Source organism: Typopeltis vanoorti, chromosome 9 (assembly GCF_054136105.1).
Source record: "Typopeltis vanoorti isolate ZY-2024b chromosome 9, IOZ_Tvanoo_1.0, whole genome shotgun sequence".
Taxonomy (NCBI): Eukaryota; Metazoa; Arthropoda; class Arachnida; order Uropygi; family Thelyphonidae; genus Typopeltis; species Typopeltis vanoorti.
The window spans coordinates 113,254,075-113,274,406 of record NC_143557.1 but is presented as its reverse complement, the minus strand read 5'-3'; the positions used below and the strand labels follow the sequence as shown (position 1 = coordinate 113,274,406).

The 20,332-nt window shown below is 35.9% G+C and overlaps 1 protein-coding gene across 5 annotated transcripts in view; it reads right to left on the bottom strand.

The window, feature by feature from the left end:
• LOC150103432 (L-fucose kinase-like) overlaps positions 1 to 20,332 on the bottom strand; it is a 455,316-nt gene that overhangs the window by 173,107 nt on the left and 261,877 nt on the right. For all 5 annotated transcript variants that reach the window (XM_090397435.1, XM_090397431.1, XM_090397433.1 and 2 more), the window contains 2 exons: positions 12,779 to 12,891; positions 853 to 930 (listed from right to left, as the gene is read on the bottom strand). In XM_090397435.1, the coding sequence (XP_090253561.1) occupies positions 853 to 930; positions 12,779 to 12,891 (191 nt within the window). The remainder of the gene's footprint in view (positions 1 to 852; positions 931 to 12,778; positions 12,892 to 20,332) is intronic.

The following is a 20,332-nucleotide window of genomic DNA, read 5'->3' as shown; positions in this document are numbered from 1 at the left end:
ACTATTCTAATGCAGTATGGTCACTTAAACAGAATAGGAGAGGTAATAACAAAACAGGTACATGATGCCAGAAAGAAAAAAAAAAATGGGAGACTAAGATCTAGATGGATTGATGCAATTAGAAATACCTCAGAAAACCAAAATATAAGAATGGGTGTGAACAGGGGCATAAAGAGCAGGTTCTTTACATCAAGAGGGGGTTTGTGAGTGGAATGTATTGCCTGACATTGTACTAAATGCAGATACATTGAATGAGAACAAAACTAGGTTAGATGGGCTTTGTGTGTAACAGTGTGTACCGCTCGTGATGAGTCTTTTGATCACATTGAGATCGGGTGTTAATAATAACAATATCTGACAATCATGGAGCCCTGACAAATAATAGCCCAATCTGGAGGAAAATTGTTGACAGACAATGAAAAAGTACACATCATGTAGTATTATCATAATATCCTTGCAGATCTCTTGAGGGTACATATCAGGAATTTGATGATGATCTAGTGTGGTATGAAGATGCAGAAATGAATGGAATTAATTGCATAATGGGTAAGGATAAGTAAGTGGGCAGAACAAGAGACAACAACAACTCAGTTAAGCAAGAGCAATGTCCACAATGAGGTGAGAAATTAGGTTTTTTCCCCCCCAGAAAAGTAATAATCAAGTGAAATACACCAATGAGGATGAGTGCACATGATGTTCAATGAATTTTCAATCAATGAACAAAACTCCTGCTATGAATGACAAGAAAAAACACAGCTGATGTAGATTTCCCTATGATGAGTTCAGAAACTTGGTCCAACAGTAATGATAGCCAATTTACTACTATATGGAAAAATTTATATTATTATTTACCTACGATATTTAAATTCTTCTTCATGACAGTATGCTTCTAGGATTTCAGAAAGAGATAGCCGAGTTTTTGCTCTCCACCTGCAAAATTTTAATTGGTGAATAAGTTTTAAAAACAACAAACATGAATTAAGCACAAAAAATACAAACAAAAATTTATAATGATTAAATAATGATTAGATTGAGGGGAAAAAAATCAATGATTTATATAAAGTTTATTAACAAACAAAAGAAATGTGATTTAAATTTTTCATGACTTGCAATGTAAACACACACACACATAGACAAAATTAACATACACAATGGGGATTATAATCCCTCTCAAGGCATGCCACTTTTTTTATCAATTCTAAAAGCACACCCCAACTCAACATCACCAGAGTTAAAGATCGGTGCTATCAACATAAGAAGCCTGAATGGCAAAGAAATGGAGCTAGCTGAGGAATTAGATAAGTACCAGATCGACATAATAGGGGTGACTGAAACAAAAAAGAATAAAACTGGTGAGATCTTTCTGAACAATAAATACAAAATGTTATATTCAGGAAATGACAATCAAGGAAAAGAAGGAGTAGCCATAGTATCAACACAAAATACGAGGCTAATCTTCTTGAAATGGCAGGCATTCTCAAGTAGAGTGATGTGGGCAAATATCAGAATGGGGAATTGGACAATGAGACTTATTTGTGCCTATGGTCCCACAGAAGGTTCTACTAAGGTAGAAGCGGAGGAATTTTTTGATGCTTTAGAAAAAGCAACTGACACAATGAAAAAGGAAAAGATGGTCCTTGTTGTGGATCTAAATAGCAGAGTAGGAAATGATTGTGAGACAAACAAAAATATTTTGGGAAAATTTGGAGAAAAGAGCAAAGCCAATAATAATGGCAAATACCTGTTGGATTTCTGCTTAGGTCATGGACAGGTTATTACTAACACCATGTTCCAACATAAAAATGTGCACAAATTCACATGGAGAGAAGAGGCAAGGAATAAGAAATGCTCATTGACCATGTTATTGTTGATAGTGATGTTTTCTCCCTGGTGCAGGACACCAGAGTGTAGAGAGGATTTGAAATTGGAAGCAATCACTATTTAGTCTTGAGCAGGATAAAATTGAATTTCGTATTGAAAAGAATAACATGTGAGAAAGTTTTAAAGCGAATAAAAGTTGAGCAGCTCTCAGATGTGAACGGTAGACTAAAATACACAAAGATTATTGAAAAAAAATGAAAGAATTTGAGAACAAGAACCAAACCTTGGAGATTCAGTTGCAAGCCTTGAAGAAAACCATGATTGATTCAGCTAGAGAGGCACTTGGTGAGGTTGTCTGTAAGGATAAAAAAATCAGAACTCCATGGTGGACACAGGAAGTTAAAAAAGCAGTGAAGGAAAAGAAGAAAGCATATCAAAAGTTCCTGGCAAATAAGTCAGCTTGTGCTCTTAGAGAATATAGAGACAAATATAAGAAAGATAAACACTGTGTAAAACTAGCTAAACAAAAGTCATGGGAGGATTTTGGCAAGAACATAGAAAATAAATATCAAGAAGGTATCAAAATATTCTGGAGATTGTTGATGAAGCTTAGAAATGGAGGGGAGTTAGAGATGATAAAGGTTACATGAAAACAGGAGAAAAAGATATCCTTGAAGTATGGAGTAATTACTTTGAAAAATTGCTAAATGAAACAAGCAGTGATAACACACAACAGGCATACAGTCAGGAATACATATACATACTTGAAGTAGAAAAAGCCATCAAAGGCTTGAAATGTGGAAAGGCAGCAGGAGTATATGATATTCGACCAGAAATGCTGAAATATGGTGGTATAAAAGTCTTACAGGCTGCACTGCATAGTTCAGAAAGCCAGGATGGAGGGACGAATTCCTGATGATTGGAGTAGAGCTCTAATAGTATCCATATATAAAAAGGGAAATAAAACTGAATGTGAGAATTACAGAGGTATTTCCCTACTGAGTGTTCCTGGCAAGATCTATGCAAGCATACTTGAGAAACGGTTGAGAAGAATTGTGGAAGAAAAGCTTGTTGAAGAACAAGCTGGATTCAGGCCAAATAGAGGCTGTCAGGATCAGATCTTCACTTTATGACAAATAGTTGAGAAAGCATGGGAATATAACAAAGATCTGTATTTAAGTTTTGTCGATCTGGAAAAGGCATATGACAAGGTGCCAAGAGAGAAGCTATTCAATACGCTACAGTTATATGGTGTCAATGGGGCAGTATGTCAAGCAATACTTAGTCTGTATTTGAGTTGTAAGTCGGCAGTTAGTATTGAAGGAAGTACAGGAAGATGGTTTAATGTTAAATCTGGTGTGAGACAAGGATGTGCATTATCCCCTCTGTTATTCATTATCTATATGGATCACATTATGAAGGAAAGTGGTATTAAACATGATATCAGAATTGGAGATGTTAATGTCAGCTCTTTGCTTTATGTGGACGATGTCATACTTCTAAATAAATCCACTACAAGTTTGCAAGAGTCCCTGACTAAATTGAATAACTGTTGTAATAGATATGGTATGAAGGTGAGCATTAAAAAGACAAAGACAATGAAAATAGGTAGAATTGTTGAAAATGTCAACTGTGTTGTGAGTGGGGAACCTGTGGTACAAGTAAAACATTTCAGCTACTTAGGCACGATTTTTAGTGAGAATGGTAAATTAAATATAGAAATAGACAACAGAATCAACAAAGCTGGTATGGTAGGAAGTCAATTGAATAAATTCATATGGAATAAGAGAGAAATTAGTCGGAACACTAAATTAGCTGTATACAACAGTGTTCAAACTAGATACAACAGTGTTCAAACCAGTTTGAACACTGTTGGATCTGAGAGCTGGATCAGAAGTAAAACACTTGACTAAAGACTAGAGACCACAGATATGAGAGTCCTGAGAAAGATTAGAGGCATGAAATATGGCATCAATGGCAATATCATATTAAAAACAAGGATATTAGGAAAGTACTTGACTTGTCAGCATCCAGGAATGCGTTAGCAGAGCTAATCTCAGGTGGTATGGTCACTTAAATAGAATGGGCGAGGAAAGATTAGCAAAACAAGTGTTCTCTGCCAGGAGGAAAACGACCCAGAGGAAGACCAAGATATAGGTGGATTGATACGGTACAATGTGCCTTAGACGATAGAAATATAAGATCTGATAATATTGGAGTCTTAACAAGTGACAGACTGATTTGGAGAAAAATTGTAGATAGGAAGTTAGTAATGATGTAAATTTTTCATGTAGTACTATCATATCCTGTACATCCCTTGAGGATACATGTCAGGAATTTGATGATGATCCTTTAGGACAAAAGGTCATAAGTAATATTATAAATATTCCTTATGACAGCATATTTTGGAGAAACTACCTATCTAGAAATATTCATCAGATTAAAATCAGAAACAAGAATGGAAGCAAAATATTCAAAATTTATAACTATAATTAGTGAACTATTTATGATTATCTATCTTGGAAGAAATCAAAAAAATGCCATGGATGAAGAGTGGATTAGACATTTCTCTTTTTCTCCTTTTACTGGTTGAAAAGAGAAAAAATAACATCCTAATCTAACAAAACATCTCTTCTTCTTCAACAGCTTAGACATTTATATCTAATGTGGCCACCACCAGATTTCTTCATCTGTGTCATAGTCTGCATCTGCAGCAAGATATTCAACTAGCTGACATAGGTATATCATTACAACAGCCATCTGTTCATTATATTTTAGGTCTTCCTGCAAGTATTTTCTTGATTTTATTTGTATACACATGTGATCAACTGGCCATCTGTCCAAACCATTCAATTCTCTGACTTCTCATAAATTAATACTGTTGTACAGTGAGGCCCCCCTCTCCATGGAGTCTGATGATTCATTGAGGGACACCCAATTGATCCATGCAATCTATCATACCTCTCCTTGAACAAATTAACAGACAAAGAGCAAACAAGTGATTCTGGCAATCCATTCCATTTATTCACAACTCTCCAAGAGAAAAATCTTATCCTAACACACCTACTAACCACACTTTTACTCAAAGGAGGGGGGACCTTTTGTTCTCCCCCCTCCTAGCTAAATGCTGAAATATTTCCCCTGCATCAATCTTATAAAACCCTTTAAGTAACATAAATGTTTCTACCATATCCCCTGTTTTTCACCTATCAACTAACTTCTGCAGTCCACACGCACTCAATCTATCTTCACTCACCAATTTGGTTGCTTGTCTCTAAATCCTCTTCAACACTTCCTCACACCAAGAAATCCAGGAGACCAGACATGAGCACAGTAATCCAGATGTGGAGGTATCAAGGTCTTATAAAAACGAATAACAACTTCTTTATTTTTACTTAGTCTGTTCTTCAATAGTCAGGTAATCTTATGAGCTACTTTAGCAACCATAGTAATGACCTCTAAATTTCAATTCTTTGTCTACCACCACTCCTAGCTTCATCTATTTACTGGAGTCAGTTCCATCAATGTGGTATACGGATTGTAATCTATTTATCCCAAAATGTTTAACTTTACATTTCTCCACATTAAACTGATACCCATTATCTTTTGCCCATACTGGTAGCCTATATAAATTATCCTGCAAGCTCCACACTGCCTTGATTCACACTATTACTCTATCTAATTTTGCATCATCAGTAAATAATGGAATATTTCATTTCAGGTCAGTTCCTATATCATTTATGTACAAATTAAACAGTGGTCCTAGCACTGAACTTTGTGGTACTGCTAGTCACCAGCTTTCGCCTGTACTTTCGCCTTCTCAGTATAACACTTTTTTAATATCTCTCCAGCAGCCACCCTCTTATCCACCTAACTACTGTCTTATCCATTTTGTTCTAATTTGCATGACTGTGTTCCATGTAGTATTCCGTCAAATGCCTTTGGCAAATCAATCAGGCAGAATCGTTGTATAGCCATTTCCTTTATCCAGCTGCTGTCACTCCATTATAAAAAGTTAATAAATTACTAAGGCATGATTGACCTTTCGCAAGGCCATGTTGACCCTGATACAGTATAACATTCCTATCCACCTTCATGAATTCTCTTCTTGATTTTTCAGTACTTTTACCAGCACTCCCGAAATAGTGATTGGTCTATAATTTGCTACTGCAATCTTAGAACCTCCCTCACACAAGGGAATTTTGTCTTCTTTCCACTCATCTGGAACTTTGACAGAGCTGAGACTTAAATTAATGAGCCTAGTCAGAGGTATTGTCAGTTTCCTTGCACATTTTCTCAGAATACTAGCTGATATCCCACCTAATCACACAGCTGTATTCACAATGAGATTCTGTAATATTCCAAAAAAAAAACCCCAATTCATCCACCTCTGTTCCCACATGTCTCTGTCACATATGTCACAGCATTAACCTCACTTGTATGAAATACTCTTGCAAAGTGGTCACTCAGTAACTCAACTATTTTATCTGCTTCTGTCAGCTTGTAACCATTGATGCCCATTAAAGTTATTCTTCAATAGTCATTCTTACTCTTACTTGCCAAATAGTGAAAAAACTCTTTGGGATTTCCCTTGGTCTGCTTGGCTAGTTTCTTTTCATAATCTGATTTTGCCTTCCTTATCATACTGGCAAATCCTTCTTGCCTGACCCTTGTACCATTCATGAGTTTGCTGGTTACCTTTCTCCTTATATGTACCTTCCACAGCATTTTCGTTGTCTGAAGTTCATGCTTAATGATATTACTTATCCATCTAAATCCTAACTGATTAACCCTCCTTACCTTAGGTATGCAATTTAATTAATTAAGTGGTATTAAATTAGATTCCCCTTAACTATCTCCCATACACTATTAACATCCTTCCTTCCTTCCAGGATTTTATGTCATGGCACAGCTTGTATTCTTTTACATTCAGCAAAAAATAGACAAAAGGTATGACTTTTACTGTGCTATAACGATTCATTCATTGGTACAAAATACTCCTTTGTGATGTGAGTATATCACTGAGTATTGTTCTCTTAGTTGGAACATTCAATTATTATTAATTTTACTGTGTAAAAATGATAAGTAGTAATTAAGATGAAAAGCCAAACGACTATTTTTCTGGAAAAGTTAAATTAAGGGAATAAAAATCCCTTATTATTTTACAGCCAGTATGCGAAAATCTAAGATCGAAAACTACGATCTAAGAGTTTCATGCTGAAGAACTATCAGCAAATCCAAGCGTAAGTGACCACCTGGTAGTACAACACCAAGGCAACTTGAAGCAAGCTTCCTCACTATCCTTGATATTTTCTCATAATGTAAAAACACACAGCTCCTAGGAGATGTAATACTGCTTTACATTATGAGAAGAGGTCACTACCCAGACCGGTTTCAAACTTTTTTTTTGAGGTCTCATCAGTGAGTAGCTAGACCTGGATGATATCAAAGTTTAAGTGAAAAGAATTTACATACCTTCACTATACGAATGCCAGAAAGGTGTGTCCATATATTATATTATATTATAACTAAGATGAAAAGCCAAACGGTTATTTTTATGGTGAAGTTAATTAAATAAAGGGGATAATTTAATCGTATAGTGAAGGTATGTAAGTTCTTTTCACTTAAACTTTGATATCATCCAGGTCTAGCTACTTACCGACGAGACCTCAAAAAAGGTTGAAACCGGTCTGGGTAGTGACCTCTCTTCATAATGTAAAGCAGTATTACATCTCCTAGGAGCTGTGTGTTTTTACATTATGAGAAAATATCAAGGATAGTGATGGATCTTGCTCCACCTTTGCTTCGAGTTGCCTTGGTGTTGTACTACCAGGTTGTTACTTATGCTTGGATTTGCCAATAGTTCTTTGGCATGAAACTCTTAGATCGTAGTTTTCGATCTTAGAGTTTTGCATACTGGCTGTAAAATAATAAGGGATTTTTATCCCCTTAATTTGATAAGTAGTAATATTTATATATACAGTAGTCTATTGCTTATGCAACTTTCAAAGCAATGACCCTTCAATTAACTGACTTTTGAATGCCAACTGACTTTTGGTAGAACCTAAGAAAGATAATCATTCTGTAATGTATGCATGTGTTTCTCAGCTCTTTCATCACCCATTCAGGGTGGTCTGAAAAGTTCTTGGCCTAAGAATAAAAAAAAAAAGAATTTATTATTTCAAAATTATTTTTATTTTTCAACATAATCTCCCTTAAGACTAATACATTTATTTCAGCGATGCCCCAATGCCATTATCCCATCCCTGTAGTAGTAGTTCTCTAAAATCTGCAAAATACCCTTCTACATCTGCAATCACCTGTTGTTTCAAAGAAAAACGCTGACCAGCGAGGAAGCGTTTTAGTTTTGGGAAGAGATAGAAGTCAGAGAGAGACAAATCTGGGGAATAGGGTGGATGTTCCAACAATTCATAGTACAGATCCCTTAATTTTCCCATTGCCAAAACAATTTTGTGGGATGGTGATAGATGATTTTTTTTCCTGCAAACCGGGTCTTTTCTCGTGAATTTTTTCATCTAGTCTGGTTAAAAGATCGGAATAATATTCCCTAGTTATTGTTTTACCCTTTTCAAGATAATTAATAAACAAAATGCCTTTAGCATCCCAAAACACAGATGCCATGACCTTTCCTGCTGATGGAACCAACTTTGTCTTCTTTAGTGCTGAACAACTGACTTCTGTCCACTGTTTTTGACTGCTGTTTTGATTCTGGTGTGTAATAGTGAATCCAAGACTCACCCATAGTAATAAATCGATGCACAAAATCAGTTTTATTCTTATTAAAATGCTCCAACCACTGTTCAGAGATTTTCACACAAATGTGTTTTTGATCTGCTGTGAGCAAGCGGGGCATCCATCTTGCGCAAATCATTTTCATTTGCGCAAGATGTATCCTACATCTTGTGCAAATGAAATATATCCTACACGTTCTTTTAAAATGCCTATAGTCTCAGCAATTTCATGCACTTTGACTCGCCAGCCATCCAATACCACACTGTGCACTTGATCAATGATTTCTGGTGTTGTTACACTTTTTGGACGTCCTTCACATGGATCATCTTCAAGGCTGGTACAGCCATGTTTAAACCTTGGCAGCCCATTTCTTAATTGTCAAAAACAAATGGCCCATAAACTTTTATGAACTTCAGATGAATTTCTTTTGGTGTTAAACCTTCTTTTACAAAGAATTTTATAACTGCACGATACTCAATTTTATCCATTTCCAGTAATAAAGACAACACTTTTGCTTCAGACAGCTGTATAAAACAAACTACTTGATAGAATGACTTGCAATTTCACATGGATGCTTATGACAGATGTACCAACTTAGAGGAAAAAATCGTGCCGATAGTGTTGCCATCTATGGTCGAGGCCAAGAACTTTTTAGACCACCCTTGTGCCTGCTTTGTAATTCTACATATACCCCCTCTTGACAGAATATTCCTCCTTTTTTCTAAAATCTCCTAAGTCAAGACTGCTAAGTCACTTTCTGCAGTCGGATGCAATTACTTGAGTCAAAATCACATGCAGACTCAAGTAATTATCTCTCAGTAAATGTATAAATTCCATTTCCTTCCTGCCATGTGATCTCTCATCCTTTCAATCTATATCTCCATAGTTGAAGTCTCCCATAATAATTACTCAACCTGCATTCATTGAACTAATTTGCTGATGCATGTGTTCCAGATCATTCCTAGAACCCCCTGACCTACAGTAGCAACCAACCATATCATTCGTCTTATTGGCCTTGATCTCACACAGATTGCTTCAAATGAAAAGCTACCCTCCCACCAATCTTCTATTCTTTTTTGATTGCAATTCATCTGCTATCATCAACAACAGTAACACCCCATCCTATCTTCTGTATCTTGCCTGAAAACATTAAACCATTCACATTCTATCCCTGTAACTACATTATCTGATGTTAGCCAAGTCTCGCTAATGCCTATAACTTTAGCAAGGTTGCACTAACCATTGGCAAAAACTCCTCCCTCTTGTTCCGTTCCTGATGCTTCTGGCATTAGTATATAGAAACTGTAGCATCCCTTTAGGTCCCTAACCACCTCTAATTTCTGAACTGACTATCCTATTCGATATTTTGGCCTGAGAGACTAGATTCTGCACTTGTTGGTAATTCTCACATTCTTTTACTCACCTCATGGGCACCTTCAAACATGTTCACCTGCATACACCCTAATTGCTTAAGTTTTCCTGAATTTGTGCTTCAGCATGCTTGGTGAAGAAAGCTCTCTAGACACCTAACACTAAAACCATTTAGATGCAGTCCATCAGCATTGTACAAATCCTTCTTTTCATCAAACACAGATCCACAAATCCTACATCATTCCTTCTGCACAATCTACATATAGACTTAATGTGTGTGTATATATATATATATATATATATATATATATATATATAGACTTAACTACCAATGCCCTCCTCTCAGTTCACCTCTATCATAGCATGGTAGGAGACTTGCAATCTTCACCTTCTCGATCTTCAGTTTTGCCTCTTCTAACAACTCTCTTATAGAATGTTGAAAGTTTATTTTTCACTTGGTTAGACTATAATAATTTAGTTTAATCCTTTATCCAAGTGTGAGCAAACAAAGTTTGCACCTGAAAGTATCTTCAGGACTGGGGTAAGGAAGTACAACACCGGGCAACTTGTTGCAAAGGTGGAGCAAGATAACACCACTCCTATCTTAGTATCTCCCATAATGCAAAACACATCTCCTTGCGAATATGTATAATGTTATGCATTAAGGGAAGGACCACTACCCAGACTAGTTTCGACCTTATGAATAAGTAAAGCCATCTCTAAAAATTCAGACGATCCCTAGGCCACTCAATTGTGGGCGAAAGACCTTCCATCTCAGCGTTGGCTCCATTCAGTGATGGCCATCCACCCACCACCACGACCACAGAGCAGAACCGCTCATATTCCAAAGAAAAGCATTCGCCGGCAAAGCCCCTCACTGGGCCGTGCCGGAAAACACTTTACCCGGAGACTCATAATAGCCCCTCACCGGTTTCGACCTTTATTGAGGTCTCTTCAGTGGGAGCCAGGCCAAAGTGGAGATACCAGGCAGAAGCATTAGCAAGGTCATCTCTACCTATAGGAGTTGCCAAACGGTGTGCCACCTTTTTTTTTTTTTTTTTAAATTACTCTGGATTTAGAGAAAGATGTTGAAAGTTTATTTTTCACTTGGTTAGACAATAATAAATTTAGTTTAATCCTTTATCCAAGTGTGAACAAACAAAGTTCACACCTGAAAGTATCTTTAGGACTGGGGTAAGGTAGTACAACACCGGGCAACTCGTTGCAAAGGTGGAGCAAGCTAACATCACGCCTATCTTAGTATCTCCCATGATGCAAAACACATCTCCTTGCGGTATAACGTTATGCATTAAGGGAAGGACCACTACCCAGACTAGTTTCGATCTTTATTTACCTATAGATAGAGATGACCTTGCTAATGCTTCTGTCTGGTATCTCCACTTGGGCCTGGCTGCCACTGAAGAGACCTCAATAAAGGTCGAAACTAATCTGGGTAGCGGTCCTTCCCTTAATGCATAACATTATACATATCCGCAAGGAGATGTGTTTTGCATTATGGGAGATACTAAGATAGGAGTGATGTTAACTTGCTCCACCTTTGCAATGAGTTGCCCGGTGTTGTACTTCCTTACCTTAGTCCTGAAGATACTTTCAGGTGCAAACTTTGTTTGCTCACAATTGGATAAAGGATTAAATTAAATTTATTATCCCTTAGAGAATACTTTTTGCCTCTCAAATCATTTGTACCAACCAAGACAATTAGTTCCTTCGACTTACCTTTTTGCAACCAGATGGAATGGCTAATATCATTTATATTTGCACCAGGAAAGCATTTTTTGTCACACCTTTGTTAAGAACTCCTCTGATCATTTATTTATTTATTTATTTATTTTTTTATGTTGGGCCTATACACGAGAGGTTGGTTGATCAACTTATGTAAGTTGATCAACTTATGCTGATCAATCAACTTATGTTGGGCGATCAGTAAGTTATGTAAGAGTTATGTTCCATACATAATTTTTGCAACTTTTTTTTCTTGTTTTTTTGCTCAGTCTTTATTATTCTTTTGGACTGCCTGCTTCTTTCTCTTTTCATCTCTTGCCACTTCTGCAACTTTGTGCTTTTGTACTTAGTCCTAGGAAGATTAACATTCAAGCATGCTATTTCCTTATTTATGTCTATTTCATTCTCCTGTATTTCCACTGCCACATGTTCAATATTAATTCTGTCATCATTGTTTTCCATTTTACCATTGTTTCTATTTGCTTTACTAGCATTAACTTCGTTCTCGCACTGGCACTCACTGTTGAAACACTTAATACAAACTCATTCACTCATTTGACAAGTCCTTTAATTTTTGCAACAAATGATAGCACTATATCTAAAATAATTCAGCAAATCAATAACTGAAGTTCTGAAAATAAGAACATTATTTGAAAGTGAAAACTGCAGCTGACTGAATAAAGTATTCATAATCCAGATAAGCACAATGACATTATTTATTAAATGAATAAACTATAAAAGTCCTCTCTCAAAAGGTTGACGAGTATAAAGCATTCATGCATAAGACAACTGTAAGAGAGATTATTTTTAAAATCTCAGTAGGATATATTAATGAATGGAATTCTTGTAATTTACTAGTCACAGCATTTCAAGTGTCCGAAGATAACTTCATTGCTGATGTGATGAGTTAAATTATTATTGCCATATTTAATAAACATTTATTCATTAGATAAAAGTTTAATGTGAAAGTCTTTTACAATAAAACTATGAAAATGTAAAAATATACCCAATGCAGTTAATTATGCAATAAAAAATATGTTAAACAGCATATTTCTTATTGCCTTCTGCCTTGTATCTTAATATATGTTACCTTTCAAGGTGAAAAGAATCTTCAATTTTATCTGAAGCTATCCAGAGAATGTCATTTAATGAGGAATCAAATGAATAAAAACGTGCATTTTGTAGATTTCTTCCTTCAGGTTCCTTAAAAAGAAAATTTAGATACAGTAACAAGAGAAAAAAAAAAAAAAACATCAGGATAATGTAAAATTTCATCCACTTATAATATAGAGAAAAAAAAATATTTTTCAGCATACTGAAATAATATGATGAAAAAAAAATCTCTTATCCATACATGTTAGCCAGCAAAGGTTGGTCAATTAATAGCGCCTCTGCTACTAATAGCTTAAGCAAGTTTGAGTGCGGTTAGTAGTTGGACGGGGTACAATCATTAGATGCTGTTGGCACACTCTCCCTCGATGAGTCTTAGGGCTCCCTGGAGGTGTCACATAATAATAATAATAATATTAGATTTACAACTTTTTATGGATAGGAGGCACAAAAAATTATTATGATTATTATTATTATTACCCAAGACCCCATGGAGTCAAAGACTCATCTAGGAGGTCCTTTTATCATACACACAGCTCATCATACTGCACCTTAAACACACTCAAATTCTCTGCAGATATCACACTCTCAGGCAAGGCACAACACTGTATGCAAAAAAACTTGCTTCTCACTCCCCTGCTCACACCCTCATTATACAGCTTCCAGGTATGACCTCTGGTTCTCCCCTAATCTCCCACTATTTTCTGTGGAACTTCTCCAACATTGATCCTATAACAACTCCTTACTAACTTGTAGGTCTCTATCATATCTTTCCTCTTCCTCCTATCCACTAGACTCCATAAATTGCATCTTCTCAACCTTTCCTCATATTCGACATTCCAGAGGTCAGAAACTACCTTAGTCAGTCACCTCTGGACCCTTTCCAACATCTCTTCATCCTTTTGAAAACTAAGTGACCATATCTGTGAACAGTAGTCCATGTGTGACCTAATCAAAGCATTATACAATGGGACAAGAATCTCCCTACTTCTACAAATCAGTGTCCTTCGCATCATTCCCAGAAGTGTTTGTGTTGATCTCACAATTTTGGCAATGTGTCCCCTAAATTTCAGATCCTTATCCACTATCATTCCAAGATCTCTTATTTCCTCCACCTCCAACAATATATCCCACTAAGCATAAATTCTACATCCCATCTTTGTTTCCCAAATTTTAAAGCCTTACATTTTGCAACAATGAACCGACACCCCCATTCCTGTGCCCATTCACTCAATTTATTCAATTCTTCTAAGGCCACAACATCTTCTCTACTCTTCATAGTTAACTCAAATAAAAGTTAATATATTACTTAAAAAAAGAGAGCCAAAAGGCTTCACTTCGGCAATGCAAAATTATTCAAATTAGGTGGATATTGAATCCAACATTATTTCAAAGCCGAATATAGAAACTATAAAAGTTTCGGAGGATCCAAGCGTAAGCAAACCTTTCATGACAGAGGCAATTCGTAGTAAAGGTGGAGTGAGCACTGATCTCTATCCTTAGTATTTCCCATAATGTAAAACACATCTCCTAGCAGACATGTATGATGTTATACATTATGGGGGGGGGGTCACTACCAGACGGTTTCGAACTTTGTTGAGATCTCGTCAGTGGGAGCCAGATCCAGATGTAAATACTGAGGTTGAAGTGATGCAGAACTTATACTTTACCATACGAGTTGCCAAAAAAGGTGTCACATCACAAAAGGCACCAAGAATTGCTGAAAAAAGACAGCAAAAAGGCTTCACTTCGGTGATGCAGAATTATTCAAATTAAGTGGATATTGAATCCCATATTATAACATTTGTATGTAACTCAGATCCCTGATGTACAGAGTATATACACGGTAATAATAATAATAATAATAATAATAATAATAATAATAATACTATAATGGCTTATATATGGCAATAATAATACAGTGTAATACTGTAAAAATAATAATATTAATAATACCCCTGTAGTGTAATAATAAGTTATGGAAACTATTGTGCTCTTTCTTTTAATTCAAACAAACAGAACGTAAAAACAAACTCATACAAAAAGTTTAAATAGGAAATAGGAGAAATTTCAAAAAAGAATATTAAAGGTTAACACTAACCTAATGTTGCATCAATGTCTTGCTTACTGGAAGGTTCATTTTTGAAGCAAGAAGGTAGGCTTACATTAATTGGAAGATGATGATGTAGATGGTGCTGGAGAGGATGAAGTGGGTGCTAGAGAATCAGGATTTGATTCTGTTGCTAGAGGAGGGGAGCTTACAAATGAAGTCGATTTCTTGAAAAGGTATCTAGAGTTATTTGCACAGGCTTTTTCTTTTTTTAATCATATATGACCATATATGAGCCTTTTAATCATATATGACCTTGTAGTAGTTAATGTTCTCACTACCTCAGTGGTTAAATTCAGCCGGAGCTCACCGAGACATGGCCCTGAAACTTTTTTATTCACTAGACCAGGAACATTTTTCTACTTTGTGATGTTTCTCCCTTTACGGTAATTAAGCCTAATGTGAAACAGACAGTAATGGCAGGTTATTAAGACGTGCATACGATTGGTGCAGTATTAACAAAAGATCGTGGGACAGAAAGATAAATGTAAGCCGACATTTGAGTTGAAATGCTAACTCTCTTCAACTGAATTCCAATAATATGTGAAACTGCCATAACAACATACACTATATATATATATTTCTTAGTTTTAACACGTTTATGAATTTTAATATGTTCGGATTAATTTTATTGCTGCCGAGCGAACTCACACACATCTAATTAATAACAATAGTTTTTTAGTTACATACAGTATCTAACTAAATGTGTTTGCCAGTGCAGCATATGGTTTTGCTTGAGTCTATACAGCATAGTTTCTCTATGAGGGGACATGTGATTCATTCATTAGTGTCGTTTTTATCCCAGTTGTTTCTAATTGCACTATTTGTTGAGAAATATATTACACAGAGTGCTTGTACTTTATTCACTGACATAATAAAAGTACTTGTTTTCTAGCCTCTGCAGTATAGTGGCTATTAGGGAGGGCGTGTTGTTTACCGAGAGCAAGTTACTATTGCCCCGACGTGAACGTGTTTAAGATTTTTTTAATGTGCGAAGTATATGTGAAACTTTTTAATTTCTTTTTTAGAAAAGTAAAATCAGGCATGCGAGTTATTTATGTTGATTGGATTTTAACAGTATAGATGCGAATGCAGATTGATAAGAAAATAACTATTTATTGACTTAATTGTAAATATTTTGCTGGTATTCTATCCAGCATCTTCAGAGCACACAAAGTTTGTTATAGTAGCGAGACAACCGCAATCCGGTAACAACAGTGAGATTAGTATGAGCAATTGTAGCATGCAACACAAAAACTAATGTCTTAACTAGGCACCATCTAAGTTGGGAAGAAGAGAAAAAAAGGACTTTAAATCAGTGGTTAAATTCTAAATGAATAAGTTACGGGGGCCCTATACAAAATAACCAATTGTATTTACCTTTGAATGCTCTCCGGGGAAGCTCCAAACCTCCCCTTCCCTTTCATCATGCATTCGTAATCAGGCGACTGTTGATATTCACTTTATATACACATTTAAAACTGTAAACAATTGTTGAATAATAACACAATAACATAGGCATGCAACACACAGACTTTAGTCTTTGTGTTGCATGCTACAATTGCTCATAACAGTCCCACTGTTACACCGGATTGTCATTGTCTCGCTACTGTAACGAACTTTGTTTGTGTGCTCTGAAGATGCTGGATAGAATACCAGTGAAATATTTGCCATTAAGTCAGTAAGCAGTTATTTTCTTATCAATCTGTATTCGCATCTATACTGTTAAAATTCTTTTAGAATTTAACCATTGTGCTACCTGCACGTCAAACCTTTGTAAACTGCTGAATGTTAGGATCTTTCTCCTCAAGCCAACAAATCGTGCTTCAATGAGACAAAAGGCTTCAGCTAATTCTTTTGTTGTAAACTTTCCTGCTTTGGATCTTCTGATTTTTCGTGTTCTTGTGTTTCTATCAGCTGCTTCTATATCTCCATAAGGTCTTCATTGGTTAATTCTTGTGAATGGGACTCTAGTAAGTCAATGACATAATTTTCATTGATGTCCAATTGCAGTGCATTGCCACTATCCACCACAGCTTTTCTGGCTTCAGCAATATCTTCTTCTTTTGTGAAGCCACAAAAATCATCACAGAATTCAGGGCACAGTTTGTTCCACACCTCTTTAATTGCTGATTGCTTCACTTCCTCCCAAGAATCAGCAATGTCTTTGATGGCATCATGGATGTCATAATAATTCCAGAACTTTCTCTCAAGGACATCACACCATCTTCCATAGCCCTGACTGCTTGGGGGAATGTACGCCATAAGTAAAAAGACATAAATGCAGAAATTACTCTTAAAGGGAATTTTCTTTTTCGAACAATAACCTTTCACAGCATAAATAAAACAGTTCAATAACTAATCTTCAAACATGGCAAGTGTGACCTAGGCCCTAAAATTTGACTTCCAAATAACGGGAAGAGCTGCTTTAATGATGCATCGAGGTGCACATTTGTTTATATTCCCGAAAAAAACTAGTTCCCAATTTATTAATTTAATTATTTAATTATTAGTTATCCTTGTGGGAAGCCCTTGGAGCCCATTCATTAGTACGGAATGCTATAAGTCAGGTTGTTTGTAACCCGGGGACCTCCTGTATCTTTATTTCTGATGAAGAATGACACAGTGTATAAGAAACTGGTGGAATAAAACAATTTTTACTCTCAATATTATCGTAATGGTGTAAACAATTATGACAATATGCAGAGTCGGGAGCTAAACTTATTATTACACTGGCGTCCAAAAGCTAAGGACGAACTACATTTTTACCTATATATGAAAAAATTTCATGACATGTTTTTTGTGTAATTATATTACACAAAAAAGGTGTTATATATTTCATACAAATTAAATTGCAATACCTATTTGGCAAAAGTTACAAATTTCCTAAGGATGTAGCTAGAAATTAATGTACAATGCTTACAGAAAACTATGCCGAGAGACATTTCAGTATGGAATATGTCCCCCCCCCCCCAACTGTGATGCAGCTCTCATAACGACATACCATGCTCAGCCCCATGGGTGGCCCAATCCTCCTTCAGAGCAAGGATAAGGATTCTTGTTTGTTTTCTGTTGGGAATTTTGAGCAGCAATGCATCACTCTATTGAGTCCCAAACATATTTTATGGGGTTGAGATCTGAGGAATGATTAATATCCTTGGTCTCCAGAAGTATCTCCACTGCTTGTGCATGACGTGGTATGTGCACTGTCATCCATAAAAATGAATTCTTTGCCCACAACACCACTGAACAATCAAACATGACATTGAACAACTCATTGTAATATCGCTCACCATTCATAGTCCATTTTCCCAGCACCTGTAGATCGGTGTGTCCATTAAGCCTAATGCTCCCCCCACACCATGACTCTAGCACGACCGTATCTATCCCTTTCAAGAACATTCTTGCAAGAGCAAGAGGTACCACTTTCATGCTAGATCAAGTGTCGTCTAGAACTGGCGGAAAGACTAAAATGACTCTTATCTGTAAAGAGTACATAAGCCCATTAGTGTATTGTCCAATTATTATGAATACAACACCACATAAAACGTGCTCTGTGATGAGTTGTGGATAAAGGAATGAAGAGTATAGACCTACTTGTCCCAGACATCTAGCCATAGTTTATCAAGATATTCATGTACCTGTGCTTGAATGGAGCCAACTTGCAAGCTGACCTCTGTGGTGCAGCAATTACATTTTGCTGTTATAAACAAAATCTGTCTTCATTCTCCATGGTACAGTGAGAGCAACCTCTTACAAGCATCCAAAACACATAATGTTGGTTTGAAATGCTGCCCAGAGCCTGGATACAATATTATGTAAGATTCCAAACTGTCTGGCAATATCAAGAATTACTGGAAAGCTTCTTCAAGCTTTCCAGTAATTCTTCCCTTTGTGAAATCATCTAGATCAGCACTTCCCAAACTGTGGGCTGCAGGTTTTGTTGAGGGGGGCCATGAAATAACGAAAACAAATTTAAAATGTTTTAAGACTAAGTAGATTTTTTTATCTTAAAAGAAACGTATTTAATTTTTTTATTTATTATTTCTTTTTTGTTATTTTTTAAATTTTAATGGAAAAAAAGCACACATTGGTTCACAAATTTTACTTCCTGAGTATTTCAGCACTTAATGAATATTAGTAAATATATGATTATTCATATAAGCCTCATTTCAAAGCAGAAATCTAAGAATTGCAGTTTCAAATATTTCACCTGATATTGACTTTTTGTGTAGCAGTATTGAAACACATCCATCATATTAAATTGTTATTAAACTTCTTTTATGTTTTTAATTCTTTCTTTATTACTAATCGTTTTACGTTTCATGTGCTTGTACTGCAAATGCACAATAACAATATATCTATCTATATATAAGATAATATGCCATGTCAAATGTGCATGTAAAATACTAAAAGTGTAATATTTGCATTTGATTTTTGCAATATTTGCTGTGTATGTTTTGTATTGAATATAAATACAATAAATATTATAATAATATATGTGTATATTACGATTTTTTTCAAGGGGAGGAGGCTTGAAATATTTTAATTTTTCCAAAGGGGGGCCCCGACATGCAGAAGTTTGGGAAGCACTGATCTAGATGATGTCTTTGAGATATTATATGACATCCAAGTTTGCAACTTTATTCCATCATGAAAGAGCTTCCTTCAAACGTTTATCAGTAAATGTTCCCAATTCACTTAGTGTAGCTTTTTGTCTTTTATCTTGTTGAGTGCTACCATGTGACCCCTTTACAGATTTGAAAATTTGAATGTGTAACCACTTTCTACTTGAAATTGTCAGTTATACAAATTGCCACTTCAATTGTGAGGACAGCATAGCACATTATGGCAATGATGCAGAGAACATAGACATGTTGGAGTAAGGATGTTATGATTCCATTGTATAAGCCTCTGATCAGATAGTATATATTTGGTCAACTCGTTTTATAGAGAATGAAGAGATATTGGGAAGGGTTCAGAGATGATTGACTAAGGTGGTTTCTGGTCTTTGTAATGTTGAGTATGGAGGCAGATTGAGAGAATGCAATTTTCAGTCTAGTGGAAAGCAATGCTTTGAAGAGGTAAGAAGACATGATTGAGACATGTAAGCTGGTAAACAGATTATTACTGGATTAATGTGAATCAGATTTTTCATAGAATGGGTGAAGACAGAGGGAGATGTTCACACACTCCTTATACAGATGTATAAGGAGTGTGTGAACATGGGGGTAAGGAGTAGAATTTTTGTTTGGAGAGTGGTAGATGGTTCCAATTCAGTGCCTGAAAGTGTGGTGGATATGGAGACAGGGAATACATTTACATTATGATGAACTTTTACGTTATGATAAGCTGTGTGTGATAGTGAACTTCTTGTGATGAGTCATTTGACTTCATGGAGGTTTGATGTTAATAATAATATCC